The sequence below is a fragment of the Stegastes partitus genome, unplaced genomic scaffold, assembly GCF_000690725.1.
Source record: "Stegastes partitus isolate 25-593 unplaced genomic scaffold, Stegastes_partitus-1.0.2 Scaffold44, whole genome shotgun sequence".
Taxonomy (NCBI): domain Eukaryota; kingdom Metazoa; phylum Chordata; class Actinopteri; family Pomacentridae; genus Stegastes; species Stegastes partitus.
In genome coordinates, this window is record NW_007577775.1 from 791,135 (window position 1) to 817,368 (window position 26,234).

General features: G+C 40.8%; 3 protein-coding genes across 3 annotated transcripts; 1 reads left to right on the forward strand and 2 right to left on the reverse strand.

Annotated features, from left to right (window-relative positions):
• The first annotated feature begins 6,587 nt into the window (after positions 1–6,587).
• On the forward strand, positions 6,588–17,333 carry adamts13 (ADAM metallopeptidase with thrombospondin type 1 motif, 13). The gene is made up of 28 exons (XM_008306139.1): positions 6,588–6,708; positions 7,167–7,300; positions 7,543–7,626; positions 7,823–7,947; positions 8,047–8,193; positions 8,877–9,011; positions 9,280–9,430; positions 9,544–9,648; positions 9,748–9,899; positions 10,578–10,641; positions 10,890–11,016; positions 11,102–11,250; positions 11,353–11,473; positions 11,719–11,799; positions 11,889–12,070; positions 12,707–12,863; positions 12,999–13,128; positions 13,225–13,404; positions 13,543–13,741; positions 13,814–13,916; positions 14,007–14,136; positions 14,293–14,469; positions 14,554–14,758; positions 15,061–15,385; positions 15,468–15,611; positions 15,700–15,879; positions 16,464–16,639; positions 16,740–17,333. The coding sequence occupies exons 1-28, from the start codon at positions 6,588–6,590 to the stop codon at positions 16,893–16,895; spliced, it is 4,140 nt and encodes a 1,379-aa protein (XP_008304361.1). The 3' UTR covers positions 16,896–17,333.
• On the reverse strand, positions 17,074–23,505 carry LOC103375729 (carnitine O-acetyltransferase). Its single transcript, XM_008306047.1, has 14 exons — positions 23,365–23,505; positions 21,932–22,201; positions 21,490–21,608; positions 19,898–19,951; positions 19,613–19,778; positions 19,290–19,464; positions 19,003–19,181; positions 18,810–18,910; positions 18,603–18,722; positions 18,388–18,510; positions 18,160–18,295; positions 18,010–18,072; positions 17,785–17,922; positions 17,074–17,676 (listed from the first exon to the last, which is right to left on the reverse strand). Exons 1-14 carry the CDS (start codon positions 23,389–23,391, stop codon positions 17,461–17,463), a joined length of 1,887 nt encoding a protein of 628 aa, XP_008304269.1. The 5' UTR covers positions 23,392–23,505; the 3' UTR covers positions 17,074–17,460.
• Positions 23,506–24,320: 815 nt separating this feature from the next.
• LOC103375736 (immediate early response gene 5-like protein) lies at positions 24,321–25,401 on the reverse strand. The gene has a single exon (XM_008306055.1). The coding sequence runs from the start codon at positions 25,268–25,270 to the stop codon at positions 24,392–24,394; it is 879 nt and encodes a 292-aa protein (XP_008304277.1). The 5' UTR covers positions 25,271–25,401; the 3' UTR covers positions 24,321–24,391.
• Between the last annotated feature and the right edge of the window lie 833 nt (positions 25,402–26,234).

Genomic DNA, 26,234 nt, shown 5'->3' on the forward strand with positions numbered 1-26,234 from the left:
ATCTGTACAGTTAGGGCTAAAAAAATATTTACCAGTTTTCAGCCTTTGATATATTTACATTTACTTTCAAATTACAGCAGATATCTAGAAATAATTAAATTTTTTGCCTATTTAAAAACAGTACAAAAAATAGTGCACTATTGCAGCCAAGGTTAAAAAAGGATAAATTACTATTTGTAAAAAATACAGATTTTTGATGTAGACATTGTTCACCATTTTTGCCATTTTTTGTTGTTTTTTTTGTGTTTTTTTTTAAAGGATCGATATGAAAATGAATACTTTCTGTCTGTGATTTGACCAATTTAACAAAACAGGAAAAATCTGTGAAATAACAGTAAATTGTAAAAAATAAAATAAAATAAATAAATAATAATAATAAAATAAAAATAGAAAATGCAGTTCAAAACGGTTAAACATTCTTTCTTTCTTTCTTATTTTAACAGTGTATACCTAAAAAAAAAAAAGTATCCCAGGAATGACTAGATTCCCTATATGCAAGCTTTGTTGTTGTTGTTTTTATCATTATTATTATTATTTTTAATTTATGTGTGCTATTTTACAACTTTGTTTGTTACATTTTGTATTATTGTTGTTTAATTATCTTTTTTTTTTTTTTCAATTAAGGTAACCTGAATGCCCACTTTTATTGTAAGTTACCTCTAGAGTAGAAAAATCGGCGTTTAAATCCTGCTCAAAACATACCTTTTGTTTTTCATTATATGACTCAGTGTAGGCTACTTTATCATTTTATTGGCTAATCACTTCACCAGTGTGTGGAATAAGTGAATCATGGGGGTAGATTTTATGGGGCACGCAGGGGGATACATCCTCTCCAATAAAAACATGAAAGAAACTAAGGACTTTTAATTTGAAAAAACAGCTATAACATTACTCAAGGATGCAACACCACCTCTGACAGGGTGTCCTCATTTCCAGCTCTGGGTCTTTTTCTACTCCGAAAAAATAGCTAAATATAAATCAGGACCTTGTGCAAGCAGTGAATTTTTTGTTGAATTAGAATTATTTAGAGGCTTTAACGAGGTCTCATTCTGTAACCGATTAAATGTTTTAATCATCACATTGTGGCCAATCACATGGCCAAAATGTGTTGTATTCTTGACTCACATTCACATTTTTGGAACAGATACAGGCCTAGTCATAATTGGCGCTTAAGGTAGCTCGAATGCCCAATTTAACTGCCAATTACCTCTAGGAAGACTACAGTTTAAATAGTTCAAAAAATCTGCCTTTTGTTTTTCATTATATGACTGAATGGAGTCTAAATTACCTTTCTTTCCTGGCTAATCTGCAGCAGTTTGTGGAATAAGTGAATCATAGGCGTAGATTTCACAGGAGACACAAAGTGATACATGCCCCAAATAAAAACATGAAAGAAGCAAAAGAGTTTTAGGAGCTATACCATTACTAATAGATGCAATAATACCTCTGACGACGGCAGATCTTCCTTTCAGCACTGTGTCTTTTTCTGTATATGAAATATGAGCTCATACAAAAACTGAATCTTTTGTGGAATCACTTAGAGGCTAACAGGGTCTCATTCTCTAATCGATTTGTTTAATGTTGTAATGGATTATGACCAAAATGTGTTGTTTTGAGTTGAGTGGTCCTTGATTCCAAAAAACATCCTCCCTAAATATGTTTTCTGTCTCCAGGAAGTTTTCAACATAAACTACTAAACTCCAGGGGCTTATATACAAACTAAAATGAATTAGTTTATCATTGATATGAATAGGTGCCACATGCACATTTAAAGAGGCTACGTCAGCGAACAAAAAGACGCGAAAGAGATTATGCTTCCATGTGTGTTGACTAAGCAAGAATAATATTAAGTAACAACAGTTGATTTACCCGGAAATAGCTATTTGAAAGCACTACAGAATGCCCTGAAAGCCTTACTGCACTGTATTGCAGTACTTTTCCACTCAAGTGTCACCTGGTGCCAGAATTTTATGTTTTCCTTTACATAAAAAAAGACATCTTGACTATAAACTGATGCAGAAAAGGCACCAATTGGAGCATAAAAATTGATTTGAATGCGGGAAATGAAATGTATGATGTTCAAAATTTCCTTAGACCACCTCTAAATGCGTTCCCCTCCAACAATACCTATAACCAGGAGTGAAATCATCAGGCAAATATTATTAGACTATTTGGCAAGGGCTGTAATAATGAGTCTGAGCTTTATTGATAAGTAGCTATTAAATGGACTTTCCCTATGTTGTGGGATTCATGTGCGGTATAAATAAAGAGTGGCCAAACTGATTTAGCATATGTGGCTGATGTCCTGAGCATCAGTCCTCAGGAAAAATCCAAAACACTACAATTCCCATTATACAACTGAATAGAAATTTGTGTGTGCAAATTCCCAGGTCATTCAAACCACATCCTAAACACTTCTTCTGTTTAAAAAAAAAAAAACAAGAAAATGTTAAAGTCAACAAAGCTGATATAATTATAATAATCTCAGCATGAAGAAATCATCAGGCTCATATTATCAGAATTATTATTTTAAAAATATCTCACTCTAGACCCATAAAATCCCATCATGCAATTGTTTTCACGGTCAGCGCTCTAGAGTACAAGTAAATCGTTGTGTTCTATGTAAGATTTAAGAGTTTTAAGATTTAAGAGGGCCCCTTTTCAATTATTTCTTTGTTTTGCTACAAAAGTCACGTCTGTAGCCTGCAGTCTATGAGCTATCACAAATCTGCTAAGTCTAGTGTAAGCCCTAAAGTGGAAAATAAGACTAAAAGCTCGAGAGTGGGATGGCAAATTGGGAGAGCATACCAGCAAAATTCAGGTTAGGTCTATCCAAACATAGCCTACCATAATTACTGATTCGGACTGTGCAAGGCCAGCTGAGAAAGAGTGCAACATGGGAACGAGGGAAAATGATTTCAGATATGCTGCCACACCGGCTAAAACAGAAGGAAAGAAGTCTGAATTGGTTTGACGGAAAAGATTAGTGTTCTGCAGTCTTCACTTGTATTGATTGCTTATTAGGCTACATGCAGGATGCAGGGACGAGGCCATTTTCCCATGAGTCTCATTTGTACTTGTTTGAGTCCAAACTTTGTTGTCGGACTTTTCCATGTGCAGCTTATTAAAATTCAATTCCCGTCAGCAGCATGTACACAGATGTTCACTTATTGGATTTGTCCATTAACGACCGCTACACCATCGTTGTATAGCCTCAATAGGAGCTTTCTGCCAATTCATGGGAGGGCTGGATCAGAATGTAGGGTGTCTGACTTGGCCAGCTTAGTATTCAGTGGCCTTCCCTGCAGTCCCTTATTGCAGTCAACTGCAGTTACAGTGGTCTCATAGGAATAGAGGGAACAAGGCTGAGCAAAAGAGAAGGAGGCCATGGCAAAATGGAGTAAATTAATGGAAGATTTCTGATCCTTTTAAGCAGTTAGAGCTTTAGTGAGGGCTTGATACTTTTTTTAAAAAACTGATTTTAGCTTCAGCTATGTGGGTTGGAGTCAAAGGCAGAGGGTAAACTAACCTAGACTCAGATTACTCACTTTATTTGTAGAGTAGTTTCCCACCCACCATCCGTCCAACGTCTGATTGCATGCTCATTCAAATAAACTGCTACAAGGGAATAGGTGTGTTGTGAATAGAGAGGTAACACATTAAGCTGCTCTCTAATATAATTTACTTTTACATTAGTGTTTTTAAATTGCCATTACCTCTGGGCTTAATTTATATTCCTTTTAGTTTACGGCTGTGTCACCGACAGAAGGCACAGGGGAAATGCAACACATTTTAGGTCATGTCATATTAATTTATCACAAAGCACTCAAATATATCAATGCTCCATCAAACTCCTACTTCTTTTAAGTATCTGATAGCCATTTAAATCCAAAAAGAGTGGGATATTTATCACAGTCCAGCTTCAGTCACACATCATGTCACCTTTTCCATCCATCACTCCGTTGTCGAAATCGCAAAAGCACTTCTCCTGAACATGATTCTGCATTTATTACGTGCAGATAATTGTCCATTTATCAGAAAGCATCCACCACGATCATTAAATCATCATCATCAGCACCAGGGCGTCATTAAATGCCCCTGCAGCGTCTTTGCATCACAGCGATATGCTGACATATGCTTAAACAGCTGGGCGACTACAGGAGGAGAGCCTCAGCCTGGAAAATGTCTGTATATTTTGTATTGCCACTGAGTTTCAACACTCTCAGTGTTGCATTACAGGCTGGAAAGTCATCATCTCAGAGCTGACAGTACAGCATCAACACCATATTTGTCTTAATTAGCAGAGAGAACACAAAAAAGGGAGTGAAAACTCCGTCAGCGGGTGGAAATGTTCTCTTGTTTACAGATTTTCCTATATTACAACTTGACAAGTGAGACATTCATGCATAAACAAAGCGCATAACGATTGAGAGAAGCATCCATATGTTTGAGAAAGCCATTTTTGGTGATATTTTTATGTATGGCTGTAACTTTGATTCAACATCTGATCCATCACTCTGGCAGTTTTATAAATAGTCATTTACTTAGCTTTGAACACAAATGCGGCTTCAGTCAGTCAGACATGAAAGGTGTGCTAGATTTAACCAAGACCTTCTGGTTGTAGTAACAACTGATAACTTGGAAGATAAAAAAGGACTGCCAAGCCAAGAGATTCAATTATTTTATTATTCAGTCTGTCAGTCTGTGCCTAGTAAGCAAGATTTGCATTTCAGCTACTAAAATTAATATCCTTAATCCTTTTTTCCCCCCTTTAATACTATGTGTTTTTTTGTTGTTGTTTTTTTGCATTAATGCTCATCCTCTATAAAAAACAGATGTAAAGAGTTTAGGTAATGGACTGCCATAAAGAGGCAGGTGAACATTTATAGTTGTTGAACTCATAAATCTTTACAAGCATGCGACAGATGGACAGAATGACAAAGAGCAGCAGATGAACAAGAATCCTTTTATGTGCAAGCCAAAGCCACTCTACATAAATGCATCTCAAAGTGAAACACTGAGAGGTGGGGCTTCACAATTAACCAAACATCTATCCAAACTGTTATAATGAGTGACGTGCCATTTAGAAGGGCTCTAATTCTAGATTCCGACAGTAAAATTACACGAAGCATGGCAACCCACGACCATATCTAACAGAGCAATCAGGTTTCCGCAGGCTTCTTCCTACTTCACTAACTGCAACCAAACAATATTTTCTTGAGGCATCATCTGTTGTGCCCACTTGAGTATCCCATATGGCTAGATATATATAATTTAGGACATCATAAATATACAATCCCTGCCCTCCTCTGAGTGAACAGACATGGGTATGAGGATCCAAAAACACTTATCGCAGTCTGTTGTGCTCGGTAAATCCAGCATGGCATTGAGGTTTTTAGAGGAGCACCGGTGCTGGTGTAATGCCTGTGACACCCAGCTGTTAATTCAGACTGACAACAGGCAGATATCTGGCAGACTAATGGCAGATGGGGCTTGAATCCTAGCTTTGTGGAGATAAACCATTCCCCCTCAGGAAGGAAGGGGATGGAGAGGACCAGAAGAAGAGGAAGGCAGGGATCATACACTGTTTTCCAGGGTGAAACAACATTTTAGAGTTTATTTAAAATGCATCCTCTTTATTCCTGGAGATTTGTATCGTTTTCATAGCAGGAATAAAATTTGGCAGCCGATGAAACCTGAAGGGTTCAGACTTGCTGTATTTGTATCATCCAAAGGCGTAAAAAGTAGTGAAGCATAAGAACATTTTTGAAATGACTTTCCTGCCACATAAGTATTTTTTTAGTTTGAGCTACAGAGAAAAGTTATTCAACTAGTCCAGTTTAAACTATAAAGGAAAGTAATTATAGCCGTGACCCACAGGAAAAAGACTTGTCAGTTACAGCTTTAATTTTGTTGTTTTATTGTATACACTATGAATCTTCTGCCTGCCAGATGAGCAATTTAGCATTGGTTTTATGCCTGTCATGAACTGAAGGGATGTTATTTTGCTACATTCTTGTGGAGGAGCCTCCTGTGCCTCTGTTCCCTCCAAGTCAGTTTCCATTCATCCACAGGATCACGTCTGCCCTCCAATGGCTGAAACAGGCAATAGCGCACAAGTATTATTTATTATAATTGCAGAGGGATTAATTTGACTGTGATTGCAGCTATGAAAGGTCTAAATATAACGACGAGAGGATCTAAAGGTGGATTCTGGTTACTAAATAAAGCACGGCAGCTGCCATCGCTTTGGTCTCATCATCAAAACATTTCAAATATAAAAAGTCTTCATGGATTATAAGAGTTTTTTTTTTTTTTTTTTTGCTCAATGACGAAAGGCAAGAAATGACACAAATTAGTCATAGCACACACTAAAAAAGCCAACCAATGAGAGCTGTACTCTTGGTCCCAGATCTGGAAGGACAGGGGGAAAAAAACAGCAAATGACGAGTGACTGTCATCAACTTTGTCCCTTCTATTTACATAAACATGTAGTCATACGCTCGTGGCTGGGCTCTGAGTAGGAGGATCACATACTGTCCTGGTATTAAAGCAGAGCAGGTAGACACACAGGAAGAGGGGGAAACATGGTTTTTATGACTCTGTTCTGTCTGCTGCTGCTGCTGCGGCCTGGCTTCAGCGCCCTAATGAGTTCTCCATTGGACGAGGTAGGTGGAAAGCTGCGGGTGAACAGGAGCACTGTGGTCAGTGATTCCACTGCTCGGGACTTCTGCAAAGTACATTGAACTCTTCAACTTTAAACTGTTTATCATCCTGCGAAAAACCCACATCCTACAGGGACACGTAACTGGGTTTTACTGGATTTACATGATAACCACTAACAAAAGCCTTGGAATATTTTCAGATTTTTATGTAGTATTTGGGCCACACATCTAAATTTAGTTACACTGCTGTTTCAAATGAACTACAAATGTCTTTTGTTCCCTACAAAAGCTTCATCACTCCGCCAGTCAAAAACAAATAGTTTCCTATCATGGTTCTTCTCCTGATAGATCAGGTATGTGTTTCAATGTAATGAGAACTGTCTTTTGTCTTCTACATACAGTGAAATACAATCTAAGCTCTTTTTAAAGGTTTTAAAACAGTTTCAATGCACACAAGCAGGTTACAAGTCTGTCTACACTGTGTCTTTGCGTTGCTCACAGTTAGTGGGCGGCTGCCTCGGTCAGCTCCGGTGCCTGATATCACACATCTGGAACTCCTGGTGGTGGTAGGCCCTGATGTCCAGCAGGTCCACAAGCAGGATACAGAAAGATACATCCTCACCAACCTCAACATTGTAAGTCCAAGAACAAATGTGCAAAGTGGGTACAAACAACATATGGATTCTGTTAAGAGCACTATAAGGCTGCTATAGGGAGCAATCAATAAATAATGCATAAAAATCTGTTCAGATGTGGTGTAAAGTATGCTCAAATGTTTCCATAACTAGCTCTAGAGTGCATTGCATTACTATAGTCCCATTGCACTCTGAACATGGTGAAATATAATAATCTGACTTATATTCCAATTTCCACCAAGGCCTCAGAGCTGTTGAGAGACATGACCCTGGGCGCCAACATGAGGGTGCACCTGGTCCGCATGATCATCCTGTCGGAGCCAGAGGTAAGTGGCTTCCTGCTGTAACTCAAACTAAGTTTAGAGCTCACAAGGGACCCCGTTTTATATAGTTTAATGGCACAACCTAAAAGCTTTGCAGTTCTTATGTAACTTTAACTTAACGCTACTGCTGTTATTCAGCAGAATAAACTTCAGTTCAGGTAATTTGATCTTGATCTCTTGTCACTGTTTCCTCTTCAAGCCAGAGATCCAAATGTCCACCAACATCACGTCTTCTCTCAGAAGCGTGTGTGACTGGGGCAGAAGAATCAACCCCACCAATGACACGGACCCACTGCATGCTGACCTTCTGCTGTACATTACAAGGTGTGCTAGCTGCACATATCTAGCTGTGTCACAAGTAGATGTCTCATATTTTATGAATGAACAAACCACATGCCGGTGTATGTTTGCCATCACTAACAGGTATGACCTGGTGCTGCCTAATGGGAACAAGCAGGTCAGGGGGGTAGCACAGCTGGGTGGAGCCTGCTCTAGCGAATGGAGCTGTGTGATCACAGAGGACACAGGCTTCGACCTAGGGATCACCATCGCTCATGAGGTCGGCCACAGGTAAAACAGTCAAAAACACGGTCAGCAGCAAACTGACAGTACATACAATATCTGTTTTAAGCTGTCTTATAGCTTGTGTACCATTTATGTGATACTTAATTCACGTTTGTCATTTTTAACAAATGTTCATGTTATCTGGTAATTCTTGAGAAGCAGAAGTGTTCAGTGGGTACACTTGCAATTACTTCATTAAAATTAATTGCTTCTGTAACCTTTCAGTCAGTTCACAGCAAGTCAGATAAATATGCAGAGTTGGGAATATAGAAAGTGTGTTCAAAAATACATGAACAATGAGTAGAATTGTGCTAGTTTTATTTTACGGTAAGATAATTTGGATGTTTTCAGGAGATGTTTCCAATGTTTCTTGAAAATTATACAGAAACGACAACCTCGTTAAAAGATTTAATGACACTATGCGGTTTAGTGCAGATCCCAATAATCAGTGGAATGACTGGACCCTGGTTAACAGTTTAAATAAAGCAAATCTATAGAGCTGCAGTCAATTTTGATCATTTTTGCTTATTTTTTATTATCCCTGTTATAGCAGGTTGGTTGGAAATGTATTGCAGCTGGCCTGAAAATACTTTTAAATGTCATCAGTCAGCTTTTAACAGCTTCATAACGGAAGCATCCCACAAAAAGGCTAGTTCATGATATTCCACGCTTGATATCATTTCACCCAGTTTTGGAATCAACCATGACGGAGTAGGAAACACCTGCGGCAGGAGTGGCTTCATGATGGCCTCTGACGGAGGCTACAATAGCGTGGATCTGACCTGGTCGCCCTGCAGCAGACAGCAGCTTCTCACATTCTTCAGGTGGGCCAACCTGTTCAGAGCAGCTGTGCATGAAAATCTCTTTCATTCATCATGCAGACATGGCACTGTTGACAGGGCGTTTCATCTATAAGTCATAAAGTTCTCGCTTTAGATTAGTGGAGCTGGTGGCCTCTTGACATTATGAAGAATTTGCTTTTGATTTGAAACTCTTTAAAGCCTAATTTCATGCTAAATATAAATAAACCTGAATAAATCTATGAGTGTGATATAATGTAACTCATTTGAGAACAAGTATTGGTGTTCCCAGTGAAGGTAAAGCTGAATGTGTAAAAGACCTGCCTGCAATGGAAGGCTCCCTACAAGACTGGAAGCCTGGGCTGTATTATGGTGTCGATGACCAGTGTCGTATAGCTTTTGGTAAAACTGCCAGAGCCTGCTCCTTCACCAACCCAGACCTGGTATGTCATCTGTAATATCAGCTTGATGCCACCAGGTGGCATTTTATATCCAAAATACACAATATCACCACATTTACAATCATGTTTTCATGATTGGCCTTCTTTTCCATCAGCCAGCTTGTCGTGTTCTGTCCTGTCACATTAATCCTGATGATGACAGCTCCTGCAAACGCCTGCTGGTTCCTCTACTGGACGGGACAGAGTGTGCTCCCAATCAGGTACTGCTGTGAGATCAACCAGAAATTTTGGTACAATCACTTTCCCAGTGTGCTTTTGTTTGCTAAAAGTTTGTCATGAGTTGCAATCCTCTCTTGCAGTGGTGTCTGAAGGGACGCTGTGTGTCTCCACACGACCTCACCTCTCCTGTTGTGGTCCATGGTTCCTGGTCCAGCTGGTCTGAGTTTTCTTCCTGCTCACGGACATGTGGTGGAGGAGTCACACTCCGCACACGGCAATGCAACAACCCAAGGTTTATTTGTTTATTTGTTTGTTTAGGTCCCCATTAGCTGCAGCAAAGCCACAGCTATTCTTCCTGGGGTCCAACAGGATTACATATACAAGAAAGCAGAAAACATTACCAAAGCAAAACTAAACAAAAGTCAAGTGAGCTTTATACTTCCTCACATCTTGATATACACATTATGAGAAACTATGCCATATGACCTTGTGCATTATCCTTCCATTATTATATCGTATTTTATATATATATATATATACATACATTTCAACCATACATACAATCTACACGTCATACATGCATATCTGCCCATACCATACTACAATCTCATATACATACATACATATACATTCACACATATCATGTAACATATACTAACATTATATACTTTATTATACCCTATATATCATATATATCTATACATAGAAATATATAATGCTTCACTACTTTTATGGATGCTGTTTTATAAATTTTTTGAATTGATTTATGTTGGATGGTGATTTTAAAATGCTTTGGCAATGAATTCCATTCTTTCATACCTCTATACAGAGCAGTGCATTTGATGGCATTTGATCTTGCTTTAGATGTGATGCAAGCATCAGCCCGACACAGTGCTGAAGATCTTTTTCTTTTTCTTTTTTTTTTTGAAAGATCTTTGTTTTGAAAATGTCTGTCATGTCTAAATTTCAGACCTGCTTTTGGAGGGAATGTCTGTGAGGGTCCAGATATTGAGGCTGAACTTTGTCACCAGCAGGTAAGCTCTGACTGGTTGTGTTGACAGTGGGCCTCCATACAGTAGGTCAGTATTGTTTACTCACTGGATCACAGCACTCAGAATCCTTCCAGCTATAAATGATCTAAGAAGACCTCAAACTGTAACCATCGATTTGACTTGGAATTAGAGGCAAAGAAGTCATTTTAAAGTAAGAGAATGGGCAACTACACTTCAGACTCAATTAAAAAATTTAAAATCCCCTTTTCTTATTAACCGTGTTGTTGTAGCCTTGTGGGCAAACCCAGCTGGATTTCATGGCAGAGCAGTGCTCCCAAACAAACCTCCAACCACTCTACCTGAAACCAGGTACTGCCTCCTTCTACACCTGGATCCCTGCTCTGGGCTTTGCACGAGGTGGGCCAAAAGAAAACTTTTTTGATATTTAAAGAACCTATATCTATAACATTATTAGAGAATGATTTCTCCTTGTCAAAACCAGGGGATGAGCAGTGCAGATATATGTGCCAGTCTGATGGAGAAGACTTCATAGTGAGCCGAGGCTCTCAGTTTGTGGATGGGACTCGCTGTGAGTCAGACAGTCCAACACCCTTTGGTATGACAGCTGCTTGTCTCAGAGGCAAATGCAAGGTAGGGATGGTTAAATTAGACTAAACATGCAAGAGAACAGATGCAATCTGACTCTTTCTCACTTTTTTTTTTTTTTACACTTAATATGTTGTCTCTGATCAGCTGTTTGGCTGTGACGGCGTGCTGCGCTCTGGGAAAGTGAGGGATGTGTGTGGGGTGTGTGGTGGAGATGGATCATCCTGCAGTTTGACATCTGACTCCTATGTGGATGGTCAGGCGAAAGGTAATACACAGTGTAGAATTACTGAACATGCTCATTTAAGCCATTTATGAAGCAACTGTGTCAAACATTGTCTAATTCTTGCTGTTGAAATATGATCATTTACTTCTGTTCTCAGCCTCATGAGACAATACGTTTATTATATTTAAGGTATAGGCTGTTTGCAAAAAATAATTAATAGATTAATTATTGATAGCCTGAAGTGCTGTACTGTTCTTTCATGTTATAATTCAGGTTTTCTGTTTCAGAGTACACCACGTTTCTCTCTCTGCCGGTAAATGCAACACAGGTTCATATCATCAACAGAGCACCTCTTTTCACTCATATGGGTGAGTGGCATCAACACACAAGAGATTCCTACAACACCACATTAACAGGATTAAAACTCGGAGTTGCTTTCTGGCCTTTGTGTTTACAGCTGTAATGGTTGGAGATCAGTACATAGTGTCTGGAACGGGCAGCATGGCACTGACTGTGACTCACCCCTCCCCGCTGGATGAGAACCGCTTAGAGTACCGCCTCCACCTGACACCTGACCTTCTGCCTGCGATGGAGGAGCTGCTACTGCCCGGACCACTGCAGCAGGAGATAAACGTACAGGTCAGGAGAGGAAAACACACAATTTAAAATATATATATATATATATTTAAAGCTGCAATAGGCAGCAACATGGAGAAAATAAAAAATCAGAATTTGAAAATGCAGCCCTCCTCCTTCTCCTCCTCCTCCTCCTCCTCCAGCTCTGACATATTCCCTCTCTGTCCAATATGCAATAAGTCAGCATCATTTTCAGCTTCAATGAGGACTCAAATCCCATTCTCCTGAGTGAAAGCTCTCTGTTTAACCCATTCAGCCACCTCACACTACCACTTATGTGCATTTTGTTGCTCTCTATACTGTCTTTAGTGTATACTACTATAGTAGTAAAAAGGCTTGTGATGAGCCAAAGAGCCAAAGGCTTGTGATGAGCCAAAGTCTTCCTACATTGTCTAGTTTCCTCACAGACCACTTGAACTGCAATATGCTGAAAGATTATTATGGAAATTTTGCCCAATCATGCTGTAGAAATACTACCTACAGCAGCCTTCAGAAACGATGTCACATTGTAATCCAAGAGGCGGACCATATTTGAGCAGAAACTTTGACCTGTTACATCTTAGATAATAGGAATAAAACAATCAGCACAAAATGAACCTGAAAATAATACAGTGCATGTGAATATTTTTCTGATTGCAGGTCTATCGCAAATATGGAAAAGAATATGGAGAGAAAACAAATCCGAACATTAGCTACCAGTTCTTTGTACCCAAAAGGAGCAGCGACCTGACAGACGTCACACCGAAAGGCAAATGGGTCATTTTTACAGCACCCTGCTCAGTCTCTTGTGGATCCGGTCAGTAGCTTAATAAGTCATAGTGAAAACAGTGAAAACTGCAAAAAGAATAGCCACCATAATGTATTTGATAGCAAGAGAAAAAGACTTGCATTAGTTGTTTTAGGAGGTCTTCTAGCTGTCCTCTCTTAACAGGCGTACAGAAGCATGTGTATGTCTGTGTGGATGAAGATACCAACAACCATTTGGAAGAAAACAACTGTGAAACATCTCCACCATCCACACCTCCCCACACAACCTGTCAGCTCTCACCCTGTCCCCCCAGGTTAGCTTCACACTCTTTTTTTTTTTTTTCTCCCCCTCTACACTGACACACAGCTCAGCACAAATGAGTACACATGAATAATTTACTATTTTACAGATGGGATGCAGGAAAGTTTGGGCCTTGCAGTGCCTCCTGTGGTGGTGGAGAGAGAGTGCGTCCTGTAAGATGTGTTCAGAAACATGGATCCGATGTGGTGGCGGTTCCAGATTCTGAATGTCCATCTGATAGTGCTCCACACGCAGCTGAAAAATGCAACCTGCAACACTGCCCCGCCAGGTATAAACCCTACACCCGACTGTTGACGTTACTTACTAATTGTGGGGCATCTGATCCTATATCCACAAAATATGAGGAACTTATTCTCCTGCCTCAGATTGAGTTTTATGTGACAAACCCACTCATGTGTGTTCACAGATGGCATGTGTCAGAGCCAGGGGATTGTTCAGCGGTGTGTGGGCCAGGAGAAGCCAAGCGAGTTGTGTCATGTGTCCGGCCAGAAAATAATCAAGATGTTGAAGTGGATCAAAGCTTCTGTTCAAAGCAGATCAAGCCACTTGATTCTGTGCCGTGCGTGGTGGATGTCTGTCCCATTGGGTGGGAATCTAAAGGAGAGGTAAAGTGGAAAATAACTAAAAATCTTATTTCAGAACATCATGCATGTCTAATTGTTGTCTTTCTTGAGCAGGAACATCCCATTCTGAAGTCTGGTGTAACACCACGCTCTAGACAGGCTCCAGTGTATGTGTGGAGCCCAGTTATCAGCCAGTGTTCAAAGACCTGTGGCAATGGTATGTAAAAAAAAAAAAATCAAAATCATTAAAAAACAACACATCCACTTCAGATATAGCAACTCAAAGCTCAATGTTTCTACACTGTAGGAACCCTGCAGGTGTGGTTTTCATGTATAGACCACCAGACCAGACAGGGGGTGCCCGACTTCCACTGTGATGCTTCTACTAAACCTCACCCTCAGTCAGAGATGTGCAACACTTCTCCCTGCCCTCCTATGTGAGACGCCGTACTCAACATGTATATAAGATTCAGGATGATTGCGTGAAACATTGCAGCACTTCTACATGTTTGTCTGCAGCATGGAGGCTTCTGTGTATATCTATTAGGAGAAAGAAGTTGTGCTGCAGCAGCGTATTTTTTTTCGACAACCAGGTGGCGCTCTAAGCAAGGAGTCTGCAGTGTAACGTGTGGAGGAGGGGTGGCCAACAGGGTGCTGTACTGTGCTGGAGAAACAGAAGGGGAGGAGGTGGTTGTGGAGGATTCAGAGTGCGGTGACTTTCCCAAACCTACAGCAGTGGTTTCATGTAACACTCAGAGCTGCCCAGCGAGGTAAATCACACTTACAGGAATAAACACACAAACACGTCTGAAATCAAAGCCAAAGTCATCTCACCACCACTGTCACCTGTCCAGGTGGAAGGTACTCAGGACACTGCCCTGCTCTGTGTCCTGTGACCTGGGCGTAGCTCAGAGGGTTGTGTCTTGTGTTCAATTTGTTCATGGCAAGGAGAGCGTGGTGTCAGAGGAAAACTGCCATGCAGCCATGAAACCAGCCACTGCAGCACCCTGCCTGGTGCAGATCTGCACCTTCAGGTGGGAGGTGAAGCCATGGAGCCAGGTACATGTCACATGTCAGGACAAAGAATAGATGGATTGAAATATGAAGATTAAATCAGATTAGGTCAGAATGGATAATGAATAAGTAAAAACTGATTCACTGACTAGCCTACTAATTGAAAAAAATGTCCTGCGCTTGCAAATAAACAGTTTTTAACCTTATGCAAGGGCATGCAACCCAGTGTTATTTGCCAACCATCCACTGCCTGTCTGAACATTGCTAATTGTGTCATATATTATTATCTATTCATGCAGGATGTTGCTGACTCTTTTACCTACCTTCTGTGTTGTGTTACTCTTTAGTGTTCAGTGCCCTGTGGATATGGAATCCAGTCCAGAGCTGTGTCCTGCATGGGGCCTTCTAAACCAGAGCCCCTCAGCCCTCTGTTCTGCATGCACATGCCCAAGCCAATCACCATCCAGGGCTGCAACATGGGAATCTGCAGAGATGTGCTGTCCACACCAGATCTGGCCTCTGATAATACCACTGCAATAAATACTGTCATGAGGGTTAACCTCACAGAGAGGCCGATCATGCCTCCAACTGTGACTGATAACGACGCAACACTGAGTCCAACAGATTCCATCACCATCCCTCAGACCACGACAACCCCAACACCTAAATCCAGTTAGTAGGCATAGGTTCTTTAAAGAGCTCATCGAGAGCTGAAGCAGAGACTGATTATAATAACAGGGTGCGCTCTTTTCAGGTGTATGCGGGCAGCTACTCCTGGAGGAATCAGGCATGGTGGATTTGAAAGACGTAGCCAGTCGCTGCACTGTATCCATAGGTCGACCCCTAGATGAGGTCATTCACATTAGAGTGCTATCTAGCTCCTTGGACTGCACGAAAAGTAGGTTGTAATCAGTATGTAAATGATGCTATTTCCTATGAAATGGCTATTGCAGAAAAATAATAACTCTGTGTATGTGTTCTTACAGAGGAATACGTGGCATTTTTTGACCGACTGGCATTCATGAGGAAGTGTGTGCAGGTAGCTGGGAGTGAACTGACCAGCAGAACAAATGTCCTGCTGGTGCGTCAAAATCTCCTCACTCCAGGGAATGGGGTTGTGTTCACCTACAGTTCACAGAAAAACATGAAGAGGAGCCACCATCAGGGTAAACCGGCTCATTTGGTTATCAAATATGGGATTGTAATGTAATTGTAATTGGTGTTAGGTACTGTCTCTAAAGATGGAGTCACTAGAGAAGGTGCATCACTTGCTATTTGAATGAATCCAACTGCAAGTGAACTGAGAGAAATGTTGGAGACTATTGCAACATAAAGGCTTAGAATTGAATTTTCAGAGATGTATGAAATAGTGTGAAGACATTCACAATCTAATGCAATCCAACACAAAAGCCCTGCAATCAACACAGTGAAGCTGAAAACAGTTTTTTTTTTTCTGTTGAAAGAGTAGCAGTGTTCGATAAGGTTTTCAGCTGTACTTGTTGTTGTGCTATTTCACCCCTCCATCTTCTCCATGCAGGTCTGGATGGGACAAAAAAAAATCCTTGCAATCAACACAGCATAATATAGCAAAAACAAAACCACAGAACTAAATCTGCAGCTGACACAGTCTGCACAAATGTTCAACATGTTGAGCTTCACTGCTGTAATACTTTCTGCTGGGCAATTGTATTGAACTGCATGTGATCGCACAGGTGACACAAATTAAATGTACCTCATATTTGCCCCACAGATTGCGACATTCAGCTGTTTTCCCCCAGCGGTGTCTTTGAGAATCCCATAACGTCCAGCACTAACCACACCTGTCGAGTGCTCATCAACGCCCCTCCCTCAGTGAAGATCAGAATCCAAGCGCGGCACATAGGATTAGTATTCAACGCCACCAACTCCCAGTCTACATACATTATGGTGCGATCAAGCCTTTCAACACATGCTGTTTCAGTATTCTGCATGCTTCACAGGAAATAAGTGTAATAACTGCTGCAATATTCTTTTGTTCCTTGTCCAGATCCGGGACATGGATGTCTTAAAAACCAACGTGTTTAAAGGCCAACAGCTGTTTCTGTGGCACTCCTCTGGAAATATGGCTGAGATTGAATTTCATGGAGACTACCTGCATTCCAAAGGGAGCTTTAGAGCGGAATATTCCTTTATGCGTCGTTGATACTGAATATTAACTGTTTCAGAGAGGTTTTAATCGATGTGTTCGTTTAGTTTACGCTAAGTTTTTATCACAGCATTTCACTTCTTCTCTGACGAGCAGGAAGCAAGATCTTTTGTCATTTGATTGTCATACCTACGTGTGAATAGTTTTGACCTGAAATAAATCATAAACACACCAAAGCACTCAAAATCTTTAAGTAATTCCGAAGACCAGAAACTGTTGAAGTATAAACAAAGAAAAAATTGTTTGTACTCTTACAATTCTCAGTTATATATAGATATATATATACATATATATTATATATATTATATATGAACACAATATATTAAAATGTAAATTGCTCGAGAATTGCTTCTCATCTCAAAGGCAGTGCATTGACAGTCACATATTACATTTCCCACATCCCCTTTGGTAACAGGTTTCCCCTCAGCTCAAACACACTCAGTACGTTGTGCGTTTATGCCAGCGTGGCATTCTGCCAACGACTCCGGCAACGACTCGGTTCGGTTCCAGCTCCCATACAGCCTGGTGGGACACGGACGCCATGCCAGGCTCCAGTGTGAGATCACTGCTTGGCTGTAGCTGTGTCTTCCAGGAGAGCTCTCATGTCCAAGAGCGCATCCTCTACAGCCTGGGCAAACTTGGCAGCATTTGTCTCCTCACAGCTGTTGAAGGCTGTGATGGCGATGTTGATGTGCTCATCCATGGGATTGTAACACACTCCATAGCCATCTGGCACCGTTGGACCAAAGCACATCACACAGTCTGTCTTGGAGCCGACCTGGACACGGGAGAGACGAGGGCAAATACACAAGTAAACAAATACAACGTCAAAAAACTCATTTGCTCGGTAATAATAGACTGTTGGTTTTGCTAGATGCAAACATACCTGGCTGGTGGTGAGGTTGTAATGATGAGCCACTGCAAAGGAGGTGTCCATGAATATCTCAGGCATAGAAGTCAAGTCTTCAATGCTCTGCCTCTTCAGCCCTAGGAGGTGTCTGTCTACGGCCTGTCCGTGAATTGCCTAAAAGAAGAAGTTGTGAATTGGTGGAACTGAAGTTAATCAGATAAAAAACTACAACATTTTTTATCGATAAACTCCAGCTCTCACATTGTATGTGTTTTCCTTATGTGCCTCAACAGCCTTCTGCAGCAGTGCCAGCCTCTCTGGGTTCTGTGGGGAACATTTACTGCTCAATCAGACATCTTTCATGTTGCACACTAAAACACGTATTGTGGAGCCACAGTGGTTAAACCTCACCTGTTTAGCTGGGTCTTGCATTGCCTGGACAAACCGAGACGATTCTACAGTAGTTGAGCGGATTGCATCTGTTCGTCCATATTTAAACATTCTTAAAGACGCGCTCTCATTACTCGCGCAGCAAATATCATACATCCTAGAATTCAAAAACAGCACACAAGGTATATGATTTAATACACTTACAATCTATGTCCAGCATAATCTTCACTACAATAAAGAGGTCCTTACCTGAAATAGGCAAGTTGAAGAGCCATTTGCATAAATGCATCTGGGCTTAGCTTATACTGCTTTGGCACATTTTTCCCAAAATGAGAAAACATGAGCACCTTCACATCCAAGTCATGTACCATTCTAACAACACAACCAAAAGAGGGAGTTAAAAGAAATGGCTGACACCAAAGCTGAAGCCATAATAACAATCATCAAAACTGCAATTTACACACATGTTCATGTTTTGTTTGGCTTTCTCGATGTCTCTCTTGACCTCGGGCGTAATGTTAAAACGCAGTTTCAGAGGCATGGTCAAGGGAACCATAGGAGAACGAACTATTTCTTCCCTTTGCCTGTTGAGAAAATGTGAACCACTGAGTCAATCTGAGCTCATTTAAAACAGAAGAAACACTTTTCTAAAAACTAAGAAAAGAACTTACATGGATTTAACAACGTAATCGATGAGAAACACAATGGGTGGACCTTCAGCAGGTGCATGCTCATACACCAGTCCACATGTACCGTCTTCTCCAACAATGAACTGAGGATGATTTGCAAGTACATTCAAATTCTCGACCACTGCCAGAGAATTGTTTGTTATTCAAAATGTTGAGTCAGTTCACTCAAACTGACCTGTAACGTTTTATCAAACCACCGGTTGCCGCTGTTCCATCGAGCTCCTCCTCCATGTAGCATCTGAGCAGCCACCCGGCTCTGATACAAGTGGTCTGACACTCGGGGCATTGGAGCATCTAAACAAACTGTGAAGATACTTTTCTGGATGGCACGGACTGATTCCTTATTCGTCTTATCTGAGGAGCAACAGAAAGACATTGACGATCAAATATTGTACCTCCAATACCTTTCTAACTAGAGAATACCTTGAGCTGCTGCTGAGGTTTTTCCCCTCCCCTGCTCACCCTTGATCAGGTTGTTGTAGGCTTTTCCCCAGGTGTTGCGATGTTGTGATGTAAGGATGCCAATCGGTTCCTTGTTAGTCTGCAAAGATGAGTTCCAGATCTTCTCCAGCTGCATGTAAATCTGATCTACTGTTAGCGGACTTCCATCGCTGTTGTACACATCCAAGACAAAGAACTGGGGAAGAAAGGTCAGGCTGATTTAGCCACAGATTCAGTGTTTTTTTTAGCAACTGCACAAATAATAATGACATTATGATGTTAAATTGTCTATCTAAAGTATTGAGAGGTGCAAAAATGAGGAACAGCAGTGCCATCTAGAGTACCTGGAAGTTGTGGACCACAGTGATGTGGGTGGGAGGTGTTTTTCCTATGGCGTGATTGACAACGCTGTCTCTCTTTGGTCCCGGAATACGACAGGAGGACAGAATCTGGTAATACTGGTCCATGCAAAGCGGCTTCCCACCCAGATACTCTACAGGCAGGGTCTCACTGTGACACAAGGTCTCACATTATTTATTTGCAGTTTTGTAAACCAACGCCCATTTAAAGTGACAATGGGCATTCTATAACAGTAGTACAATGTTTGTAATAAAGTCAGACAAACTCACCTGTCAATCATTTTTTTAAAGTCCAAAACTCCCGCAATTAGTTTGGCAGCAAACCTGCAGACAAGACATCATGTGCATATGATGACTCGGTTTGTTTATGTGTATTAATGGTTCAAGGGTTTATATAGGGGGGTGAACAAAGATAAAACATTTCTTAAAAATCCAATTGTTTGCAATCAACTCTGCATGGAGACATTTATGAGCAAATGCTAGAAATATCGACTACAGTATTCTTGAAATGTGTTCTTTTATTAACATCATAATAGAGAAAGTGCAACACTATAAATATCTAGGCATTTGTGTCAATGAAAACTTCCTTCTAAAGTCCATACTGTGAAGCTGTTATCAAAGCTGAGATTAAATTCGGGCATTCTTCTGAGAAATAACTCAGGTTTTCCTTTATTTATAGGATAAAGGATTGTTGAAGCACTTTTCCTCTTGGTGTTGGAATATGGGTTTGTTATTTATGGCCAGGCAGCCAGTTTCTCTCTCAAACCTTTATATACAGCATATTAGTCTGCCTTAAGATTCATCACTGCAGATAGTTATGGAACACACCATTGCCTAGTATATCAAAAACACTGGCTTGTCTGCCCTGTCAGTGAAGAGGGATCAGCATTTGTTTTCATCTATATATAAAGCCTTTTTACAAAGCTCCCTCCCCGTCTCTCTCAGCTCTGCTCTCTTGGAATGTTGGTAGCCATCGTTCTCACTCATAAACATGGCTCACCTTGTAGGTGTCAAAAATTCAGAGTTTAGAAGCTCTGCTTTTAGTTGCTGTGTCCTGCATACATGGAATATGTTTCAACAAAACATAAAGTTGACCTCATTATTACCACTGAGACATTTCCAAGGTTCAACTGCTACTCTTAGTTATTGCAACTGTCATTGCTTTTCATTTTTACTTTTCATTTTGTTTTATTCTTTCATTGTAAATTACTACAATAGTTAGCAGTGTTCATTTTGTTTTACCTGATAAAGCCATGTATCCGTCCTTTATCGCTATTTGATTTTAAATGTGTGTAAATTAATTGTACGTACTTTGGCATTGTTGTCTCTCAATGTGCTCTCCAAGGTTTTAAGTAAAATAAATACATGAATTAATGAATGCAATGTCATTCTATATTGCCTCTAAAACTCTAGCACTAACTACACTACAGTATCATATATTATATGTGCATAGTGTTATTATCCTTCTCCATTCTATATATTATGCATCATGTCTCCCACCGTGTTGACTGCATATCCCATGGGTTACAGTGGTCAAAAACAGCTGAGCAATGGTATGAGCAGCCAAAGAGCTTTAAATAGTCACGTAGAGGGAAGACTTTGCGAAGGTCAGTTTGAAACTCCAGCTTCATACGAGCTTGTTGACACTCTACTTCCACACAAAGTAAATCACTTGTGGAAACAGCTTTATGACTCTGCTTATAATCAGACAATTAAGGTTTATAACTGATGTTGTTGGAATGTAGGAAATCGACAGCATCATTACAACTCCTCTTCTGTGTGACTGTACACGTGTGTGTAGTTTAAGATAAAGGCTTGGATTGTTTGTGTGACTGGTTTTACAGTGGATGCTGGTTTCTCACCTCATCTGTCCTTGGCGATCCTGAAAGCGCATCTGAGGCAGGACAACCCCGGGACTGGTGTAAACCGCCACAGGCATACGGCAGTCTAGATAGGCTGATTGCATCCACCATTCTGACAGCTACATAAAAACAGCAGCAGAAAGAAAATGGAATACTATATAGTTGAATATTTTATTACATGGAAGCACGTAGATGTCTAATACAATAAAAGATAGAGATTACTTCCTTTATAAGACTGGTCTGCCACATAGTGTTCAGTCCAAACTACAAGCCTTTCTTAGGGCATGTTACTTCAAAGGACCTTGATTCACATCGAGCAGCAAGTGGCCCATACTTTATTTAATCAAGACACATCAAACATTTACTCTCTGTCAAAGATGGACTGTTACCCTCAGCATGCCCACCTCACTAAATCAAAAGTTAAATAAAACCAAATATCTACCCAGTTATCTGTCTTGCGTGCCCGTCGTTCCAGGCCTTTCTGAATCCTTTCTCCGACACCACCCTTGAGGAATTCCTGTACCAGCTGACGGGTGTGTTCCAGCTCCTCCTCGCTGACAATGGGCTCCAAAGCAGCTAGGTAGCGCTCACAGGTCTGCTTCAAGGGTGGCACAGGCAGCTTCGGTAAACCCTCCTGGTGCACCAGCGATCGTTCTTGGATCTGTGTTACTGGTCTCACAAGGCGACATGGCTTCACCGAGCCTGGCCGCAGCTGCAGGACATAAACTTGTTAAATACAAAAGCTTCTCTGCAATTACACATTGCACAGACAAACTATTAGAGCATCTGCAATCTATAAAGCATCACAAATGTCCCACATCAAATATCATAATTGACTACATGAATATAAGTGGTTCACTGCACTGATACAAAACTGTAATTACTGACATTTAATCTTACTCATACTCTCACTTGTTAAATCCCAAGATTAATTGCATCACAGATGCCACTTGACTCACAAACCCCAGGTGTCAACATGTTGTTAAGTGTTTGCAATCGGAGAATAAAATAGTAAATGACTCAGTGCAAAGAGGTTTGAGCAAGAAGTGGATGCAATGCTGTCAAGCAAATCAAAAATTATTTACTCGGGCATGTAGTTTGCAGTAAGACGATCTGGACCAAAACTAACACCAAAAACAGCTGAATGAAGCAGTTACTATTTGTTTGGACCCACAGGTGAACTCTGACTCTGCCAGCTTATAAATAGAGGGTTGACACAGCTGAAGCTTTGGGATGGCAGCTCAAACAAACATACAAGCAAGCTAGAAATCTGTCTGTGCACTCAAGTTCGCTGCTGCTAATTAATATGAAATCGTTTTCTGATAAGCTTTGGGTGAGAATGGACGCAGAAGCTGAGACAAATAAACGGCACATTAATGGACGTGAGCTATATGTAAACACCAAGGGCTGTTTCGGCAACAGTGTGTTCACTACTACCACTTTCTACAGAAGTCAGGAAACGTTCCCTGAAGGTTATTATCAACACATGCCGCAACGAAGAATAAATAAAAACACTGATGGAACTTAAGGGGGGTTTCTGTACCGACTAAAAGTGTTTCTATATTAAGCTACTGTCCTTCCAGCAGCGTGTGCATTAAGCTAACACAGGCTAACGGCTACACTAAGCTAACATTATGTCACACTGCGGAGATGCTAAACACGCACAATTTAAAGTCTGCCAAAGGAAATAACGTGCATTTTCACATCATACATGACACAAAACAGTTATAAATGTGCCCAATGTTGTTGTTGCTATCCTGTGCAGCGCCCCACCCCTTTACTCAGCCCCATGCCGTACAAGCAAACGTTACGTTACTGCGCTTCTGCTTATTACGCACTTAAAATACACGTTAAGAAACATAGCAGCACACTCACCACGGCTCTGACAAAAACACCCAACATGTTGTCAGAGAGACGCGCTAAACTGTTTGACTGTCCTGGATATATAGATGGGAAACCTTGGGGCAGTCATTTCTCAAGGACAAGCTCACCGTCTATTCTCAGCTGTCCGCCCCCCCTCGGACCCACCGAGCATAGACAAGTGTGAGCGCCGGAGCTTAAAGTGCTGTTTTTTTGGCTGGACTTTGGTGCAGATGAAGTTGCGGTTTAAATTTTTTTTTTTTTTTTTTTAGCCCAAAATTTTTCAAAGGAGCTTCCTCATTTCATCATTTTATTAATTTTATTTGAAGAAAAAATAAATCAGAAGCATTAAGTATCATTTACTTTAAATAATAGCAAAATACAAGTTATGGATGGTAAAATAATAGCATATTTACAAAAATAAAATAAAAAAAAGCCTACGAGGTCATTATAAACTCCATACATCTAAGTTAAACACGTGTGCATACTTAAAAATACCCGGTGATAAAGCCCAGGCCCAGTCATCAGGAGCAGAAGTTTCAATTTAAAGCCAATACATCTGTGCTTTTATTATTATTATTATTATTATTGTTATTATTAAAGTTCTGTTAGTTCTATTGATGACTAAAAGCTGATAGAAATGATACATTAACAGGATGATATTCTGTGTGGAGCTGGCGTATGAGTCTGTACAGATCTTTACTGGCCACATGATGGTGCTCTTCCAACATCTTTCCAGAGAAACAACTCATTTCTTCAGGAAATACAAACCAAAGACAGACTCCAGTTCCCTTCTAACGAATCATTACAAAAATAAGGCATAAATGAAAGGTGCAATGAATTTATACCGAGTGGAGAAATATATTAATTGAGACGAGAAATGTCAGTGTGCAATGGTAGTCCTACATGGATGCGAAGCTCTCACATTTCAGCAATATTTTTAATAACAGAGCAGAGAGAGAGAGAGAGGATTGCAGTCGTGTCATGGTTTATTTTTGAAAGCAATAAAATAAAACGATACAAATAAAAACAGTCATACAAATCAAAATGCTTCGATTGCTCTGGTCCAGCCGCTGCCTGTTAACAGTGTATGTTTTAAACAAATTGTCTGAGCGGCGAATATTTGCTCAAGGTCCGTCTGCTGCCAACTCACAAACTCAGATAGTCCACCTGAACCCAACACTGAGATCAGGTTGGAGATGTTTGTGCTGTCCAACTGCTCCGAGTCTGAATGTGAATCATCATCAGTCCTCATCCTTTTACATGGCACCGGTCCAAAGTCTGGCAAATAAAACTCTGGATCAACAATATGATAACTTGTGTCCATCTTTCGCTTCTTCGCGTAGCACTGCGCGCCCTGCGGCTGTTTTGGCTGCGCGCAACAGTCTGAGTGGAAGTATCCATTCGTGACAGTTGTCACCACATGGGTGTCCAAGTCCAGGACAGTCTTTTGGTTGGCTTGCGTGTTCGGGATAGGTAACTCCCAGGAGGATTTGTCCGCACAGCTCCAACAGGCTTCCGAAACCATGAGGTCAGAGTCACTTGGTGAGACCATTGCGCAGGCAGATGCGTCTTGGTGCGCCACCTCTGCAGGCTGGCCATGGGGCTGGTGCGCTCCGCAGTGCCAAGTGTCCGACTCAACCCCAGTAAAGTTGCAGTAGAAGTCATCAGCCAACTCCGTAAAGCTCCCAGTCAATTCAAGGTATTCTTGCCTTTCACGGACCGCCGCTACATCCTCATACGGATGCGTCCTCTGCGTCTGCGACAAGTTTTTGCTCATATAAAACTGCCTGGCGTTTCTCAGTACGTACGTTACCAGTAAGTTCTTGTGGAGCTTGATGCCTCCTCTCTGCGTCCTGGAGCTTTGGATTTTCCTCAAAGAAATGGAGATCAGATTCTGTGCGTCAAATGCACACTCCATCCTCAACCGGGCCACCCGTTCTTTCCTCTCAGTCTCTCAAATCGGTTGTTTCCTAACTGGAGAAATATTTATGCCTTTAGTTGAGATTCCTACTAGATTCGTGTAGACTGTGTCCATAGCTCTCCATGTCTTCCCAGTAAGGGCATGGATTTGCAACTCTCATCTTTCCTTGCCACGCCCTCACGTAGACATTGTCCAATGGGAGGGAGGCCGTGCTTCTGTTATACGCAAATATCACTACTAGCCTCATTCAAAATGCACGTAGGAGCGGGCTGCATGCTGCATTTCACTAAATGTGTTCTGATCTTTCTGAAATCTCTGTGCAGGGTAAAATCATCGGACTTTATTGTCCATATAGAAAAGAAGAGCACAGAAACAGAGGAGTAGAAAAGAACAGAACAGAATGGGATTGAACATAAAGTAACAGAGCAGAGCGCAGCAGAGCAGCAGAACACAGAGGAACCTGGGAATAGAATAGGAATGTATAGGAGGAGAACATATAATAAGAGAAAAGTTAAAGAACTGAATAAAACACAGCGCAGTATAGGAGAGAGTGGTGAGAGAACAGTAAATGGATAAAGTAGAGAATAAAAGAAGAGAAGACGATAGAATATGGAGTAGCAGAATTGCGCAGAGCAGAATAAACTCCAATAGGACACAGAGTACATCCGAGTAACAGAGTAGATTAAAGTAACACAATTTAACAGACACAAGAAGAGAACAGGATAGAATATGCAATAGTACAAAGTAATGGAATAGAACAGAGTAACAAGATTTTACAGACAAAAGCAGTGAATGGAATAGAACACACCATAGTACAAAGTAATAGAACAGAACAGAGTTACAGGATTTTACAGGGCAGAATGGACTGGAAAAGAACACAACATAGATGAAAGTAAGAAGACGAAACAGAGAACAATATAGAACTGAACTGAATAGAACATGCAGCAGTACAGAATTAAAT